General features: G+C 39.3%; 1 protein-coding gene across 1 annotated transcript in view; it reads left to right on the forward strand.

Annotated features, from left to right (window-relative positions):
* The window catches only part of ush2a (Usher syndrome 2A (autosomal recessive, mild)), a 231796-nt gene that overhangs the window by 180002 nt on the left and 31673 nt on the right, over positions 1–20121 (forward strand). The window contains 6 exon segments of the mRNA XM_062427527.1: positions 2681–2879; positions 10800–10907; positions 12315–12498; positions 15125–15282; positions 18209–18367; positions 19286–19448. Coding sequence (XP_062283511.1) covers positions 2681–2879; positions 10800–10907; positions 12315–12498; positions 15125–15282; positions 18209–18367; positions 19286–19448 — 971 coding nt within the window.

Below are 20121 nucleotides of genomic sequence, written 5' to 3' on the forward strand. Positions count from 1 at the left end.
GGTGGAAAGGGAGTGAGTTGGATTAGTTTGTACACCAGTGAAAATTGGCCAAACAGTCCCAATTATGGGATAACTTGGACTAACCTAATACACCACTGCAATTACCTGGCATCACCCCCCACCCCTCCACATACACAAACACAGGCACAGACAAACAAACACATACACACACAAATGCACACCTGCTGTGACAACAGAAGGTGCTGATCTAATACAGTTGGTCACTTAGAGAGGTAGGAAGAGCGATTGGTCCTCCTTTGTCTTCAAATCCTTTTGTCCTGTTCTCTCTGCTATTTGTATCCTGTCATTCCCCTGATCGTAACCCCACACTCTCCAGTTTCTCCCAACTGTTGTGTCCTCTTTCCTTTCTCTTCTCCCTCTCTCTAACCTCTCTCATCCTCACTCCTCTTCACTGTCCGAACGCCAATTTCTCTCCTACAACAACATTCCTCCTACTGTCTTCTCTACATGTCATGTCATACGTGTGAGTGAAATATACATATCTACAATATGTGTTTCTGTGCATGTCATGTTTACATGTTATACTGTATATTCACTGTACTCTGCTGAACAAGAAGATACACATTATCTTAGTATTTATGTACTGCTCAACTCTCCTAAAGTATACAAGTCTGATTTCTATTGCCCACCACTATAAAGTAGCAGCAAAGTAAAGTGAGAGCACTAGTCACTAATTAGCACCAGCCAGTAGCCAAACACAGGTAAAATATACAAGTGGCTTGTGATTTGCTTCACTCGCTCAGCCAAAAAAACACTGGTAATCTATTGATTGGTTTGTAAAATTTTAATATTCACCAGCCATTTGGCCGGTGGACAGAATAAGTTAATTTTGCACTCTGATTTAGGCATACATTAGATGGTTATATGGTGTTTTATTTTCTCTACATTTGAGTAAAATCTTTACAGATACCTAAGCTGACAACACACTGAAGCACTCACTGATTTATCGAATTCCCCCCACAACTTCCCTCTCTTCTCCTTCTTCTTCTCTGCTTCCTTTGCTGTTTCCTCTCTTCCTCCTCTTTGTATTTGCGTGTGTATACTTGCATGTACCTGTGTGTTTGTACGTGTATGCTTGTGCGCGTGTCTCTTTAGTTGTAGTAGCAGTGTTCTAATTGCATAGCACTGTGTGGGACAGGTGGGGGAAGTGCTAGTGACAGTCTATTAAGGCAGGATATCCCTGTTGCCATTAGCAGCAGATTGCCCAGTGATTCTGTGGTCTCACATTCACCCAGCATTCACAGGAGCCCACAGACACTACACTAAGAATATACAATAACATGGTCACTCACAACACTGCACTAAAAAGCAGGCATTTGTTTCACGTGAGCTGAACCTGGCCTGTTGTGGGATTGCTTCTTTTTTTTTTTTTTCAACAGTGGTTTTGAAATCTATTGGAACTGGGACCCCCACATACAGAAGATTACATGATAATTAAAGTTGTAATTGCAAGTTGTGTTGCTGAAATAGCTTTCAGTTGAATTCTTTGTCATGCAAAAATGCTTAAGTGGTGGAGTAGGTCAGTTCAGGCGTATATGTTACAGGGGTGTTACACTGGAGTGATGCTCCCGAAAAATTAAAACAACATACAATAAACCTCAAGTGTTCCCACTTTGTTAGTAAATACAGTTATACTTGAAATCATTAGAAACATTTTCTGGTCCCTGCATTCACCTAGAATTCACATTTATTTATTCAATAGAAAGTAGTGTTGTATGAAACACCTGTAAGTTACAGACATCTTTCATATTTTGCAGTACATGCATTAGGGCTGGGCAATATAGATACAATAAAATATCACAATTTATTTGACCAAATATCTCGATATCCGTTTCACAGCAATAGGGATGACTATTGGTGCTTTCAAAAAATATGAAATTTTAATGAAATACACAATGAAATTTTGATAAATAATCAACAGTCATTTGGATATGACAAAGTGGGTAAAAGCAAAAGTAGAACAGTCTTTTAAGTTCATCATTTTACAGTAATGCAGCCTTTAAAACCAAGAAAAGACAACACTTATGCTGTATCACAATATTAAGATATATAGTTTCATATCAGGATATCAACATAATATCGATATATTGCCGAGCCCTAACATGCATTGTGTTAAAAAAATGGTGATACTGGGGTTAATTCACTTTGTTGGACAGATACAATTTTATTATTAATAATAATTAATTAATTAATATTTTGTCTTTTGGTTGAGTTTGTTTCCAGTTTTAGTCCTATTTGCCGGCACAGTGTAATGAAAAATAAATAAAACAATAATGAAAATAACCAAAACATATAAGCACTACTCCACGAGTCCCTCTTTCTGTTTTATTTTTTGTGGAAAATTAAGTCACTAGGAAATGTCTTCCTCTGTTGTCAACCAGGTTTTTATTATCTTAGACAGTGAGGCCCTGAATTTAAATGCATGTTTTTATCAGGTTTTGATTATGTTAATTACTTGCATAAATAAGAAATGTTATCTTTTTGCATCTGGATGTATGTTTCTGTGCCTCTGTGTGTGTGTGTGTGTGTGTGTGTGTGTGTGTGTGTGTGTGTGTGTGTGTGCGTGTGTGTGTGTGTGTGTGTGTGTGTGTGTGTGTGTGTGTGTGTGTGTGTGTGTGTGTGTGTGCGTGTGTGTGTGTGTGCGTCCGTGTATGTTTAGGTGGTGGCAGGGACAGTCCAGGGAGTCCCAGAGGGGGTGCAGCCTCCAGTAGTAACAGCTTTGAGCCAATCTTCTCTTCATGTGAGCTGGTCCGAACCAACACGTCCCAATGGAAGAGTGCAGTGGTACTACCTGAACCAGACCGGTCATGGAACCATATTTACACACACGAAGGGACCCAGAAATTATACTGTGACTGGTAAGATACATATCTCCTTACGTATCATCTGCCTCACTTTTCCTGTACTCAACTCTTTCTTTCATTTTGGACTTCACCCCTCTCTTCTGTCTCTTGCTCCTGTGCTTGTCTTTCCTCCTTATGTAACCATCTAAATTCCCTTTCTCTTCTAGCACTTATTTCTCCTTCTCAGTTACATCCCCTCTCTCTTCTTTCTCTCTAACCGGTTCTTTGTGTTGTTTTCTTTCTTTTTTTTTACTTTCCTGCTGCCCTTCTGTCATTTGTAACATTTCCCTCCTCTCAATTATCAACCTGCTCTATTCCTCCTCTCTTGAGTTATACAGTTTTTCCTTTTCCTCCTTTCCCTCCTCTCCTGATCGTCCATTTCTTTCTCTTTTATCTCCTCCTTTCTTCTCTCCCCTTTCCTCTTGTTCCTGCAATGCTCACTTCTGTCCCTCACCTCACACTTCATATATTTTTACCTTCTCCCTTCTCCTTTTCCTTTGTCATCTCCGAACCCTCTCTTCTCTCATCCTCTTCCTCTTCCCCTCTGCTTACCTGTCCACCCCCCCTTCTGTCTTTCCCTTTGTCATGCATTTATTTATGTATGCTGGTTTCTGGAAACCATCTAATGACTGAATTTACACCTGATTCCCGCTACTCTCTCTTTGGCCCAGCCCCTTGCACAGACACAAACACACACAAACATGCTCACATGTTCACACACACACACACACACACACACACACACACACACACACACACACACACACACACACACACACACACACACAGACACACAGACACACAGACACACGCACAGTAGAGGTGCACACAAGATCAGGCTCATGTACTAGCAAACACACATGAGAAAAGCAAAAACACAAACACTCAAACCACACAACAGCAGTGTGAGGCCCAGTATTTTAAAAACACTTAAAAATAAAGCAGGTACGCAACCAGACAAACAGAAGTGTAGTTTTGTCTTTATACACAAACTTGGTGGTGTCAGGGCTTTGTGATTTGTGGGTCCTGTGTTATCTACTTTGATGAGGAGCAGTGTTGCTGGCCCTGTGCCATCAGTCACAACACACACACACACAGACACTTAGACATGCAGACACAAACACCTGCATGAAGCATTGTAATGCCAGCATTATTGTCCATATAAAATCTGAACATATTAGAGACACAGCAGAGAAATACCAATACACTATTATCACAGTAGACACACTTAGACTTACTGTCTATCTGGAATTGAAATGGTTAAACTAACTTTGGATTTAAAGTTTTCCGAAGCTCATTTGATTACCCCCTCCCCTTAAATTTGTATTTGTAAGAACCAATTGATGACATTTTTGAAGCTGAAATCCAGTAGCATTTTCCCTTCACAGTTCTCTCCTCTCTGACTTGGAATCAGACCAGACATCGGCTTTGCCAGTAGCCAATAGACTATTCCCATGGTGCCTGTGGTTGGCTTGTATGGTCAGGAGGTGCGTGTGCACGAGCATGTGTGTTTGTATGTGTAGATATGAGGCAAAGCAAACAATGCCAAAAAATGGTAATGTGCTGTAATACTGTACCACCCCCATGTGCCAGTGTAAGCAACCAGCATGCGTGTGTGAAATTCCCCTGTCCCCCAGTGAGACACTGGAAAACCCTGCATATTCAGCCAAAACCACTACTGGGGCAGTCTCTCTCCCTCTCACTGGCTCTCTCATTTCTGCATGTTGCAGCTCTCTTTGTCACAACATTAACTCTGCCTTAAGAACAGGTTTCAGTCTGTTAATGGAACCTAATCCCGTTGGCTTGTAAAATCAACTGAAACAAGACTCAGAAATAGATCAACTTTTTGTAGCCTGTACATATTTATTCAAAAAGGCCTTTAGTGTTTCTTAATGCCAGTCCTGCATATTACCTGCTGCATATGGTCAGTATGTTTAATAACAGTAAAAATAGGCTGTGGTTATTTACTTTCTCATCTGCACTTTTTCTTTCTCTTTTTTATCAGTAACAAAATAAATATAATTATCTGTATTTAAACACAGACACAGATTAATATTGTGTATTTAAGTAAATTTTGTGTTATTTTATTTATCTTATTCAGTCTTTCTTTTACACAATCATCCCTTTTAGGTATACATACACACACACACACACACACACACACACACACATAAAGTACACACTGACTCGGGCGTTCCTCTTCATTCCGATGTGGTGTTATTGTAATGAGTAACTGCCACTGAATGGTAGCTGCTTAAACTGTTTTGTGTTACAATTTTGAAAAGAAAACCAATAAAAAATGAAATAGAGACACTGATCCAGTCATGTGAGAGCAAAATCAAATAAAGAAGGAAGGTCAAGAAAAATTATACAAAGTGTGGGAATGAAAGACGCACAGAATGACACTTTTTAAAAGAGATTGAAATAGAAAAAGAGGAAGGAGTTGGACAGATGAAAAGATGGATGGATGTATCTAAGTGTTTTCAATGAATTATGAACAGAAATAATTGCTGTGCTACTCCCTCATGCTTAATGTTTAATACGCCATTATTCATCTTCTCTGCATCTCTCTCAGAGCTCACACACTCACTCACTCAAACCACAGAAACAGGAGAAATATGCTTTTTTTTAAGCCACAAAAATGTCGATTTTAGATTGAATCACTCTTGTAAGTTATTTGATGCGTGAAATATCTTTAGCGCCAAAGATCTCTCCTGATGCTGTAATTAGGTGAATCTTGTTTAAGCCCTAAATAACTTAAGTCTGTAAGGTGAAAAGTTATCAAAAGTCAGGGGAAATTCACTCACTCTATTACACATTATAAATTATAAAACACAAAAATAGAAAAATAGTAATTTCAATTACTACTTGTTGCTCTCCAATAATAGATATAAAATACAGGGTTCTATACATTGTTTTTACAATCCATGTTATTTCAGACATTAACGACATTTGTGGTTTAAATCTAGACAAGTTTAACATCTGGGAAGCAAAGCCGCAATTAACGGTTTCTGCATCTGTAACAGTGCTCACCTGTGAATGGCATGTTGTGACATCTGCCTTAAAAGCACTGGGAACATTGAGCTTCAATAAGCACTGCATTATTTCTTAGTAACTCCCAAATAATGTATATTTTAAAAAGAGTAAAAAATCACATAGCCTTTATAAAAATCAAGCATCTGCTTTCACCATTCCAAATATAAAAGTATAAAAACTAATTTGTGACTTTTGCTGTTTACAGTTAATCAATGATTTGCTGTAGGAACAAATAGAGTTTTAATAATAGTATTTTTAGCAGTTCGTAAAAGTGACATTTCATAGAAAGAATTAAGCACTACTGTACAAAGACACCCCATGTGAATCGATATTAAGTATTGCTATCATTAGCTCGCAATGAATTATTTCCTGCAATTATATAGATTATGGCATTAATCATGTGTTTAATTGGTCTTTTGTAGGCTCATCATTAATTCAGAACAGCAGGGAATAGAGTATGTTCTTTTATTTATTAATGCTTTTCCCCCCATAGTCTGTGCTGTGATTGGTCCATGCTGCAGTATAGGTGCGAAGTATGTAGACATGGGAAAAGGGGCAGAGGAGAAAGACAAGAATTTTTACTTTTCACATATCAATCTTAAATCTGTCCTCCATCAGAAGTTTCAGTTTTATGCAGAAGAAGAGTCTTTCATCCAGCTGCTTAACAACAACTCAACTTCAAAAAATGTGTTTGAGAATGGGACAAAAGAGCGAGTTTAAGTTGGCTTTCAGTAAAAAGGTGCATCTCAGTGGAATAGCTTGCTAGAAGTCTTATTCCTGTTTAGGCCTGTTTAGGCCCTATGTCTGTCTGTCCTCCTAAAGAAAATGTGCACAGATGTATTTTGAAGAAGACTACAAAGATGAGAGCAAATGAAGCAAATTGGGCTAAATGGAATGTTGATAATGCTCAAACCAAAAAAGGGACTTCAGAGAAACACATATGTACAATTCGTTTTATCTGCATGTATCAGTTTTCTTGCTGTGTGTGTGTGTGTGTGTGTGTGTGTGTGTGTGTGTGTGTGTGTGTGTGTGTGTGTGTGTGTGTGTGTGTGTGTGTGTGTGTGTGTGTGTGTGTGTGTGTGTGTGTGTGTGTGTGTGTGTGTGTGTGTGTGTGTGTGTGTGTGTGTGTGAACCTGATCTCACTGTTCCTTTCCAGACAGTCTCTACTTTAGGGAGTCACAGACAGGAAGTCAAACTCTTAATTATTTAGGAGAGGTGTTATCAAAGCTCTCTCTCTCCTTTCTCCCACTACCTCTCTCTTCCTCCCTCTGCCCTTTTCTTTCATTTTCTTACTTGTTCTTAATGGAACATCCATTTTTTTCTATTTCTCGTGCCATTAAAGCAAATTTGAATTCTGTTTCTCTTACATTTCTGCATCTCTGTAACCGTCTCTCCTGTTTTCTGCTTCTTCTCTGTCCCTTATCTTTCAATTTCAGGTTCTTTCCTCAGCAGTCCTTATAATTCTCTCGTCTTATTCTCCTGTCTGTCTTTCCCACTTTCTCTCCATCCTCTCTTTCACTTTATGATTACTCTTTTGGTGTTTAGCCTTTCTCGTCCCTCCCTCCAACCACCTCTTTCCATTTTTTTCCTCTCTCTCTCTGTTTCTCTCTATGTGGTGTATCAGGTGACGGGTCTGGCATTGTGGCCTGTTCCCATCATCCTATCATATTCTCTAATGCAAACAGGGAATGGCAACCTGTCAATAAAATGTCGTTTTAAATCTGTTATTTTTACTGCCCTCATGCACACACACACACACACACACACACACACACACACACACACACACACACACACACACACACACACACACACACACATACACACACACACACGTAAATAAGAGAAAGAAAGCAACTACAAATACAGTCTCATAGTTATGTCTCTTGTTTTTTCTCAACTGCGCAATCTCCATCTGTGTGACTTATAATATGTACGTAAGCTCCAACTCTTCACTGTGTCTTACTGTCAAAGTTTCTCTCTCTGTCTTACACACACACATACGCTCCAATCTCCGTGGCGTCCAGCTCTTGCGATGACAGTTACAGCCTTGTCTCACTTTGTGTTAGTGAGCCGCTGGCTGCTCACATCACAATGCCCTCCAACCGTTTTTCACTTCCTGGTGATCACTGTTAAAATGATTGAAGCTTCCTCTGTCTTTCCATAATCAAGCACATAAGCATGCATGTGTCCGCACACATACATGCGCTTACATGTATGTACTCACTGTGTCTCTCTGGCACACGCACACACACACACACGCACACACACACACACACACACACACACACACACACACACACACACATACACACATACACATACAATCACACCATCGTAGACAAGGTGTAATTTCTCCAGCAGACCAACACTGCCCTCTTTAGGACAAGTGCTAAAGGTAACTTCAAACACACCGGAAACATCAGAAGAAACATCAGAAGTGAATGTGTGTGTGTGTGTGTGTGTGTGTGTGTTTGCATGCATCTGTGCATGCACATGTTTTGAATGAGAACTATAATTGTACTTCTTAATATTTACAATAACATTATATAGAGCAGATAGTTCAATTAGATGATCATAGAATTTGTTGGCCTTGTAGTTGTAGTTTCTGACTTTTGGATGCTCATTTCATGTGAGTGAAAGTGATAAATCAACAATGGCCAGTCTGCTCTTTTAGGCTGTAATAAAAGGCAATAGTTTAAAGCGTTTTGATTGTTTTGCTTATGCACACAGCTCTTATCACATTTTCTCATTTTCAGTAATTCTGAAGCCACTTCCACATTTCTTCATTGTCTAATAAAGTGTTAGAAATATTTTAATTCTTCTGTCCAGTTTTCAGGTACATTCTGACTCTTGTAGGGACACTGTCTGTCTCTATGTAGCAGAGTGGAATGACGGGCTCACTGCTTTATTCAGCGTTGCAACAAATGACATCACTTGCAGTGTAGACATTTACTATGCTAGAGTGCACACACGCATATACACACGCTTAGTTGCACAGTTAAATAGTGTAACAGAGCCTTACGCTTCAACCCGAGTACTTTCGTATGGCTGGCAGATTTCCTTTATTTAACCCAAACACAGGGCAACATTGTGAGAACATTTGCACACATGCAAACACACACACACACACACACACACCCATTGATCAGAGGTTGGGTTAAGCGTGGCCGGCTGCGAGGCATGTTAAGCAGGCTAAGCAGGAGAAAGAGACGTGAGGAAACCGTGGTGAAGCAGTACGCTCTACATTGTGTGTGTGTGTGTGTGTGTGTGTGTGTGTGTGTGTGTGTGTGTGTGTGTGTGTGTGTGTGTGTGTGTGTGTGTGTGTGTGTGTAGTATGTAGTCAACACAGGCTGGGTGCCGACATACATATAGCAGCCGAGACGCCCACCAGGGTGTCCTTCTCTGTCTCTTAGCCTCCAAATATACACAGTGGGAAACAACAAAAGATACTTTTGATAATTAGCTAAATTATATCGTAAACATGTTTTTATTTTTATTTTATATATCTTTATTAACTATAACTTTTTTGTATTTTTCATTAAATAGAAGGCATGGTGGTACATTTTTATATAATTTATTAGTAAAATTAGTGACATTAAATTCTATCCCACATGTGGTAGTTTATCCATCCCCTGTCTGTTTGGCCTTAGATACTGAACAAAATTTTGGACCTAACAAGAAATATCACTTTCATATATATATATGCAGCTTACTATACAATGTATTTGCTTTTTATTGAAATTCAAAATGTATTTTATAATAAAATATATTGGTTTGAAACATATTCTAAAAAGATATGAGCAAAATTAATTGATTTGTTTTTAAAATGAAATCAATCATATTTATCTAAACAGAAATCTTTAATGGTCTAAAACATGTATTGCTTCCCCCAAAATAGTGCAGATAAAGTATTCAAAACACTATCATTGCAATGCCAAAGCTTATTGTTGGAGTCATCCTTTGAAGTAAAGTTGTTTTAGTTCATTCATTTTCCCTTGAATTTGATTTGTAAGCTGTTGCATGCAGTCAGCTAAGTGAATGACCATAAAACATGCAGTCAACTCCCTTGACAGCATTACGGATTTGCATCCAGTCATTTATCCTGATCATCCAGCTTACATCAAGAACAAGGCAGTAAATATACCTAAAGGATAAAAGGTTTTAAATGACTAGAAAGTGGCTTTAACTTGAGGATGACTTTGTTCAGGTAAATATAGCATTTTTAAGAACTCATGGTATTAAGATCTCACCACAAAAGCCTCAATATAACACTAAAAAGTAGATTTCCTGTGGTTGCAGTTAAAGAACCACTCAGTTGTATGTGATTTCTTTTAGACTGCATAGCGGGTGCCTATAAATAAATCATGTCTGGACGCTGTAGCCTAAACGCATACCGAGGTATCATAATTATCATAGATCAAAAGCTGATGACATTACAGCGTTGGACCCGTCCTATCCCATGTCAGTTCCGCGGCTGCCCATCTTTACGTTGTTTCATTATTGAGTTATGGCATGCATAATTTAACACCGACAGATATGGATCCATCCGTAGAGAGAGTGTGGAAAGTACAGAGGGAGGGAAAATGAAACAGATAGAGAGAGAGAAAATGGTCAGAAAGGGAGTTAGTGATACAGGTTGAGAAGCTTCCCTCTTTCTGTCTCTCTATTACTTTTCCCTTTTTGTCTTTTCTTTCGCTTCATCCCCCCTATACTGTATATCCTTCCCCCCCAATTTAAAAAAACCCAACTCTGTATAGTTTATTGCAATGAAAATAAAAAAAGAATTGCAATAGGAAGTATGTATGCTATTGTGCATATGTGATTATATGTCTATGATTCATCCTTTGTGCTCTCACTATAATAATATTCATACATTTGTGTGTCTGTGTGCTACAGGTTTGCAGCCGTACACAGACTACAGTTTCTTGCTCGTGGCCTGTACAGCTATTGGATGTGGAGCAAGCTTACCTTCCTCAGGACGCACCCTGGAAGCCATCCCTGCTGGTACACACACATACACACACACACACATACAAACATGCAGACACACACACACACACACACACACACACACACATTTAGAAATACCAAAGATCCTGCAGAGTCCTCGTAGCTCCATTAAAATGTACATTTTAGGCTTTCTGCATTTGATTTTTTGTGGTGAAGTTTTCTAACAAATGATGTGATCAAACTGATTCTGTAGGTCAAAAACATTATTTTTTAAATAGAAAAATCTGTCACATTATGTTGTTAATATACAATTGATTATATCATTTTTATATATTATACTATTTTTTAATTTGTTTGCTAGTTTTAATTTGATCTTAAATACTGTAATTTCATTAAATACTAAAATTCAATAATATGTTCGTGTTTACCTATAACCTTTGTCTCTGTCTTCTTTACTCTAATTTCATCTTTCAGATTTTTTTCTCCTTTTCTCTCATTTCTTCTTGTTTCTTCTCTTTCCTCCTCCCACTGCTCTCCTTTTTTGAATCCTCCCCCTCTCTTGTCTTTCTTTGGTCTCACTGTACTACATGTATCTCACTCACCTTTCTCTTGCTCTCTTCTCCCTCACTGTTGGCTGCAGTTGAACAAAGCCTTATTTTGTTGCCTGGCTAAATTGGCTTCTTGGATTCTTATTTATCAAAGAACTTAATTTAGGATGATTTCTCCTCTCTTCATCTCTTCATTTCTTTATCTCATCCCTCCTCCTCCTCTCCACCACCTCTCTTCCTTTCCCCATCTAATCTACTATGTCCTTCTGCTCTCTTCCTGTCTTGGGTTTTTCTGAGTTTTTCTTCCTCCTCCTCCCTCTTAAAGTTATTGCACATTTATATACCCTATTTTTGTGTAATGTTCCAATATTTCTGCTATTTCTTTTCCATTTCAATATCTCATTCTTTCCCGTAATGTGAACCTTTGCTCTCCCCTCTGCTTTCCTCACTATTCCATCTATTGTCTTTCTTTATGTTTGTTTTATCTCTTTATTTATTTATTTTATATGAGCCTCCCATTTCTTCTTGTTAAGCCCCTCCTCTGTACTCCTCCCCACCCTTATCCTTGTCTTAATGTCAACCACGATGCCACCAGATAATTTAATAGCATCTTAAATACAGTTACTTGTGTAGTTATTAACATATATGCAAAAAGCTTGCGTTTATATTATCAGCAAAATAATAATTTTTCAATTAAAAGTTAATTCAACTCTCCTCCTGCACACAGTTGAGTTGAGTCTAAGACCATTTGTGTACCTTTATAATTCAAAATCATTTTCATCAGTGAAATAAAAAGAAGAGCTACCGAGTTAGAATTAACTGCGATAGCCACCTCTTAAAGAGAGTGTCCAAAAAGCTAAAGGACGAAATTACCAAATGTGGAAACTCACGTCGTCCTCCTCTTCTTCCCCAGGTGTGTGGTCAAGGCCAAGACACCTGATAATAAACACATCTGCGCTGGAGCTGTATTGGGATCAGCCATCCCAGCCTAATGGACACATCTCCCAGTACAGGCTGAACAGAGACGGTCACACTATTTTTACCGGAGACCATCGTGTCCAGAATTACACCGATACTGGAGTCCTGCCAAACCACAGGTAGAGAGCATGCACTCAGACACGTACACACACAAACGAATACATGCGCAAGTGTGTGCACATATGTAGAAGTCACACATGCATAAACACACTTCACTTGTAGCTTCATAATTAATCATCCCTTTAATTCCACATTTTTCCCGTTCGAGTGTACATGTGTTTGTGTGTGTGTGTGTGTGTGTGTGTGTGTGTGTGTGTGTTTATATTGGGGTCACCCTGTTTTAAAAGCTCTCCTATCATCCCATCCATGTCTCTCTCTCAGGACTGCACGCTGTATATGTCTGTTTGTGTCATTTAATGAGCAAATATTTGACATTCCAATGACAGACGCAAACATTACCGCACACACATTAAAATCACAAATCAGATCTGGCTTTTTGCTTACAGACAGCAGTGGAGCGTAGATTTTATTTATCTGTTTATTTTCATTTAACCTTTATTAATCCGTGTCTTTTTTTCCAAGATGGATTTTCTGTTTTAATTATAGGGTGTAAAATGATACCCTCTCTCCTCCCCAATCTGTCTCTCTCTCCTGTCTCCTTCTCTCTCTCCTCTGCTTTCTTTCTCCCGAGACCATTTCTCTTTACCCCAAATAGAATTCTTTGGATAACAACCTGCAGTACTCCAATCTCCTCTATATGCGTGTGAAAGAAAAAGAGAAAGGAACGACTGAAGAAGATAGGACTATATGTGTGTGTGACGTTTAATTTTCCCTAATTCCACATAGTCTGCCAGAAGGCATTCCCGTCCAGATCCTTCGCTTCTCATCACTTGTCTCGCTTCCTATTCACTTCTTCTCCTCTCCCTCTCTCTCCCTCCCTCCTCCCCTCCCATCCTTCCCCTCTTACCTCATTCCCTTCCTCCTTCTTTTCCCAATTTAGCCCTGCGCCAAGAATTACACAGGGAGCAGCGGCCCCATTATCTAAGCAGACTTGTGTGTATTTTTGCCCCCCGTGTGTGAGTGTGTCCCCACACATGACTTTCTGTGTGTGCATGTGTCTGTGCGCGAGACTGCTCAAAGTGGCCATTGATTATTTATGACAATGTTGATTAGCTGTCACTTTGCTTCGGCAGCCCAGGAAGTGTATAAGATGACGAGAGAATTAACCTATTCCCTCTGGCTGACCCCGCAGGACACACACACACGCACACACACACACACAACCATAGCCAAACAGATGCAAATGCCCCATTCACCGATTACCAACCACACACCCACCATTTTACTTTTGATATCCCAAGGCGGTGTTTACATTTAAGTAAATATCTCCAAGTGATGAAGTGTTTAAATTTATTCTCCCACTGAAACCTTATGCCATGATAAAATTCTTCCTCTCCATCACACTCGGTCTCTGCTTCTCTCTCTCTCTTCACTTCTATTTTTCTTGTCTCACTCTCTTTCTGTCTCTTCTTGACATAGGTGGTATGTCTAGAAAGGTGTTTATTTATGTTTTTATCTGTCAAAGTGCGTGTGTGTGTGTGTGTGGGTGTGTGTCTATGAGAGTAACATATGAGTAGTTTTAATACCCTTTCCTGACTGTGTTCTAACCCACTACAGAGGTGCTAATGGCCTCCTGTTTAAAACAGTCTGCCCAGGAACAATAACCCAACACCAGCGCCTATTAATGCATGTGTGCCCGAGTTTATAGCAAATTAAAGGCTTTTAATGTTAAATGGTGGCCCACTTACACAGCTAATGTAGGCTTTAGCCAGCCACACGCTCTTAAAAGGGAAATCTATCTTATGATGTCATGGGCAGGAAAGATAGAGAGTGTGACGAGAGGGGCAGCGAGACAGATGAAAGAGAGATTGAGAGAGAGACAGAGAGAGAGAGAGATAGACAGGTATATGATGAAGAGGGAGGAAAAAGGAAGAAATCAACCTAGTGTACTGTATGAGTTTACACACACATATGAGTTTACACACACACACACACACACACACACACACACACACACACACACACACACACACACACACACACACACACACACACTCAGAAGTTTGTTGCAATAATTAGTTGATTTTATGATTTCTATGTGTCTTTCCAGAGGTGGTTAAAGAAGGATAACCTTTACACTTTCTTCTATCAATCAATCAATCACAACTCAAAAGCTTATAATTCAAAGACAAAACATCATGGAACATTGGATCAATTCCCATCTACAACCTGTTAACTTTAGTAAGATGACCACACCAGTGTTGCTTGCTTGCTTTGTTTGCTGTGGTGCAATAATCAGTGTGAAAGCACTTTACCATTCAGACCTGATGCTGTGCTGCTAAATGGTGCTAGGTGGAAGAGTAGAGGAATATATTTCAGTTACCAGTTATCATACACATGCTGGTGGAAAATGCAAAGACATTTTAAATTTATTTAGGATATACAGTATTAATAGAGATGTTCCTGTCCTGATCCAGACCATGAGCCTGACACATACACCTGTACACAGTGACACAGTATACTTTTTTGTGAAACTGCCCCTGTAACCTTGTCTTTCTCTGTTTTCTTTCCTTCCTCCTTGATCCCTCATGCATTATTCTCATTTTCACTGCCTTGTCTTTCTCTGTGCTCTGTTATCTCTTTACTGCTTCGTCCACACCCATGTTTACACTTCCACCTCTACAGGTATGTGTATGAGCTGGAGGCCAGTACAGAGGGTGGAATTGGTTTGAGTGACAAATATGTTATAAAAACACCCGTTTCGTGCCCCACTGGGATCCCAGCTCCCCACAATGTGACTGTCTCAGGCCCCCATTCCATCTTTCTTGCCTGGACCCCTCCTGGTGAGTAGCAGTTTGAATGGATGGATGGATGGGTGGGTGACAGATTAGACACTTTGGTTTGGTGTTTTGATATAACAAACTTGTGTTTGTTAATGATGATTTTTCTACTGTGAACTTTGGTTTATTTTTTAGTATTTAACAGTACATGATCGCGTGTATCTCAACATTCTCTCCAGGGATAATTTTAAAAGTCTTTTCACAACATACATTACAGACTACATTTACATTTAGACTCACAATGTTGAAATGATTAAAACTGATAGCTCTTTGGGATATAGAGTATTAATAGAGATGTTTCTTTAAATTCTCCTGCGTGGATATTATTCAAAGAAAACAATGGAGAAAACATTTCCAGAAATCAACGTTGCTCCCACTTCACATCTATTGGTGTTAGAATGTCTGTTGTAATTAACCAATCAGACCTCTGATCTACTCCTTGAACGATTGCACATGATTTTGGTGTGGAATTGTGAGTAACTGCGCCACCACTAAATTGTCATTGTTCACCAGATCAATGTCACTCTCAGAGAGGCCTCAGATCAATGTTTATGAGTAATTCAGATTTGTTTTCAGAAGAGAAAACTGCATCTGCACTTAACCCTCTAACACAGACATCAACCAGCATATACTTGTGACACTGCAGCAGGAGCTATTTAAAAATAAACCCACAGAAAGAAAAGGATTAATTCTCATTGTCCCTGGAATTGATTGCATTAGCAATACTACTGTACACACAACACAAAGACATTAGCTGTCAAATACATTGGATTTAGATCTACAAGGTAAAAAAATATATACTCACCAAATTAAACTGACCACAGAGAAGTTTTTCCTCCATGTGAATCACTTCCTCTTCAGATGTAAAGAGGCAGCGAGAGAGTGGTCAGACTGAAACAAAAGCCCTGAGTAGTTTTCCTTTCACCTTCTGGCCTCTTAGGACCTGGAGACACACACACAACACACACACACACACACACACACACACACACACACACACACACACACACACACACACACACACACACACACACATACACACAGGCATACATGAGTACACACTCAGGGCTGAGTTTCATGCTTCAGGGCTGAGTTTCATGCTTATGGGGCAGTGATTGTCTGCCCTAACCCATCTATCATTGACTATTACTCTCTCATTAGGCTGATTTCCTATCTCAGAAACCGCTTATAGGGCCAACTAGCAAAGACACTTCACTTTGTTGCATATGTGGGTGTGTGTGTCTTTTTGTTTCTGTATATTTGTGTCTGTGTTTATGTATGCGTCTTTATACATGTGTATTTGTGTGTGTGCTTGTGTGCGTGTGTGTGTGAGTCTTTGTGTGCATGTGTGTGCACATCATTGTGGGGATATTTCCATAGGCAGGTCTATTCTATCGTCATTACTGGTTGATTTTAAAGGTGAGGAAATATCGTCTGGGTTCTCACGCTTGGTTAACTCCCTGAGCCCAGAGTCTGGAGTGTTTTCGACTGGTGTGTGTATGTGTGTGTGTGTGTGTATGTGTGCGTGCCTGAGTCTGACAGTGTGTCTGCCTGTGTGTGTATGTACATGCACATGTATTTGTGTCTTCATATGCATACATTGACTGCCAAAGCACTGCTATTAAAAAGACATTTACTCTAGGATCAATTCCTCCGTCATGATGTGTGTGTGTGTGTGTGTGTGTGTGTGTGTGTGTGTGTGTGTGTGTGTGTGTGTGTGTGTGTGTGTGTGTGTGTGTGTGTGTGTGTGTATGAGTGTGTGTGTTGGGGAAGGCTTTGTATGTGTGCATGGGTTACTTGTATGTACCTGTACATATGTGCATTTATGACTGTGTATGTGGATATCATATGTGTGAAATAGAAGATGTACAGGAAGCTGATTAGTTGTAAATAATACAACTTAAATATCACAGCGGCAATTAAACCTCTATGAATGAGCAACATAGCAATCAAAGAGAAATGCATTATGACCCCTGTGTGTGTGCTCAGACATAAATATCACTCACATTGTGTGTGTGGGTGTGTTTCTGTGTGTGTGAAAGTGTGTAAATGCAGCCAAAGTGTGCCCATATTAAAAGCTTCATGAGCTGAAGTCAGAAGTGTGTGTATGTGTTTGTGTGTAGGTGTGCATATGTGAGTTGGGGGGTGAATAATTGAAGCCGTTCATTTCTCTGGTAATCAGTTCTTTCTCAAGATATCCAGAGTTCATGAATGTTGAATAACCCATCACAATACAGTTGGCCTGAATTATGGAAAAACCTCTGGTGAGAATATTAACAAAGTCTAGGTGCGTGTGTGTATCTGTGCAGGTGTTTCTGTATACATCTATGTGTTGTGTGCTTGTGTCTATATTTGAGACCACAATGTCAATCTGTAAATTTTAGACAAAAATATAAACAGATATGTACTGCAGATTTAAATCTCATATCAAAAAAATAAAATACAACCCTCAAATTATCAAATAAAGCCTCACTTGTCCAAGTTGTTTTTCTATGTAAAAACATTTGCAAATTGGACTATAAATATCAAATTAAACTCAGGGGAGATACTGTATGATCCAATTTACCTTACCAAGCACACTGCCTGTTGTATTCAAGCTGAATGTCCTTTTTTGCACTTTGAAGCAGGCATTGACCTTTTACATGAAAGCATCAAGAGGTAAATGTGGGTCATTCAAGTGTGTGCTATCACACCCCTACTATAAACACTGCTGAGTGTCATGCATATGACTGCTCAGATGAATGTTCGCTAACATTCAAGCTGCTAATGTTATCTCACAGTTGATGTCCGTAGCTTTCATGGTCAGCTTGGTATGTCTTTCTGGCTTGAATTGTAAATATACTCCAACTAACAGCAATACTATAGTACAGTAAAGTTCTACAGCAAGTAAAGGCAATCATATCTTGTGTGTCACTTTCCTTTTCCACAGCTAAGTTCGTCAGGAGGATGCCTATAAACTACAACATCCTGTTAAATCCAGGAAGTGACATTGCCGTTATGCGTCACGCAGGGCAAAGCTTGCACCTCTCTGTTACAGGTCTAGAGTCTTTTACCACCTACTACATCAGAGTGCAGGCCTGTCAGATTGGTAAGTATTTATAAAATACAGTGTTCTGTAGGTTTCACTTCATAACAAGCTACATTGTCCTCTGTGAAACAACACACTGGTATGTGCTTGCATTTACACAGTGAATAGGCCAGTTTGATTTCAAACCTTGAGGGTGGTTTAAGTGGCTTCATTTACTCTGTCTGCACTAAAGATGCCCAAACAAATTTGAATGCTGAAGAGGCTTCAGACACCTCGTTTCATGTTCATGTGATGTGAGTGGGGAGAAGACCTGTCATCTGTAAGGGAAGATCATTAAATAGAGACGTTTAACTCATTTTTCAAGGGGCTCAGTATAACCCTCTTTGGCCTCTGCGGGGGCGTGTCCTCAACAAATTGCTCATAATCAATGGATTGGCCCAAAAAATGTGCCATCATGCAAGTGCTGAAAAAAGGGGGAATTTAAAGAATTAATATGCAGTGTTTAACAGTTTTTTGTTAGGGGTAAATTGTTGTTGTGTTTGAGGAAGACAATTGAATTAGCTATTAACAGGAGCACCAATGAGGTTTAGACACTCACTCTATTTTTGAAAAACAAAACAAAAAAAACAACGGAAAACTTAAGTTTTAGAGAATTAGTCTACCCTCTATGTGGATGGTCATTTCTGGCAACATTTGATGACATGGTAAACAAAAATTAAAAAAACAAAACAATATACCACACAAACATCCTTTGGTCTCATGGTCCCGCTCAGTGTGTCCATTCCTTCAAGAGAAAGCACAAGCCATCTCAGTGATATGATTGCTTCCTTGCTGAATAAAAGCAAATGCACAATGTGGGCATGGTGCTCTGTATATTTTGTTAATCTGATTCATTCATGTAAAATAAATAATGCAATAAATAAGTGTTCCTAGAAATGTCTGTTTTGAGACAAATTCCTCCTGTTGTGTCCCTTGCAGATGGGTGTGGAGTAGGAGGGGGTGTGTATGCTCTGACTTTAGAGACCGCCCCACAGGGTCTGCTGCCACCCACAGTAAAAGCAGCTGGTGCCAGTGTCCTGGAGATCCACTGGTCACCCCCCAAAAAACCTAATGGTCTCATCACCTCCTACCATATATACAGGTAATGTACATACACAAAAAACACAAATATACTGTTTTCATACACATGTAAAAAAACGAAAACTAAAGAAACCAGCATTGTTATCATGTAATTGTCTTGCTGACCTGCCTTAGACTTTATGTCAGGTCTGGCAAAACATAAACAATATAACAATAATGTATAATTACAATTTAGTCGTCATTTGTGTCGGATTTCTCAGGAATATTACAGTAACAGGAGGAACAAGACAACTATAACCACAGGATGAATTGATGGATTTATCACTCAAACTGTACACAATCCACCATCAGTAGATTTCATCAGAAATTTGGATTCACTGTATAAGACTACAAGTAAAATCATCAAACCCACTCAAACTGTATCAATGTTCTTATAGCTTGAACTAAAGAATGAACATACAAAGCAGACACATCAATAACTACACACCAAACACAGAGCTGCAATTCTCATGTCCTGTTCATGCACTCACATTACCTCCTTAGTATATCACTAATGAACCAGAATTAACTCATACATCATACAACAGAAGTTTTGGTGATACGTCTTCTGGTAAATGTCTACTCACTCATCTTCTATGGTTGTGTGTGTGTGTGTGTGTGCGTGTGTGTGTGTGTGTGTGTGTGTGTGTGTGTGTGTGTGTGTGTGTGTGTGTGTGTGTGTGTGTGTCTGTGTG

The sequence above is a fragment of the Scomber scombrus genome, chromosome 1, assembly GCF_963691925.1.
Source record: "Scomber scombrus chromosome 1, fScoSco1.1, whole genome shotgun sequence".
Classification (NCBI taxonomy): domain Eukaryota; kingdom Metazoa; phylum Chordata; class Actinopteri; order Scombriformes; family Scombridae; genus Scomber; species Scomber scombrus.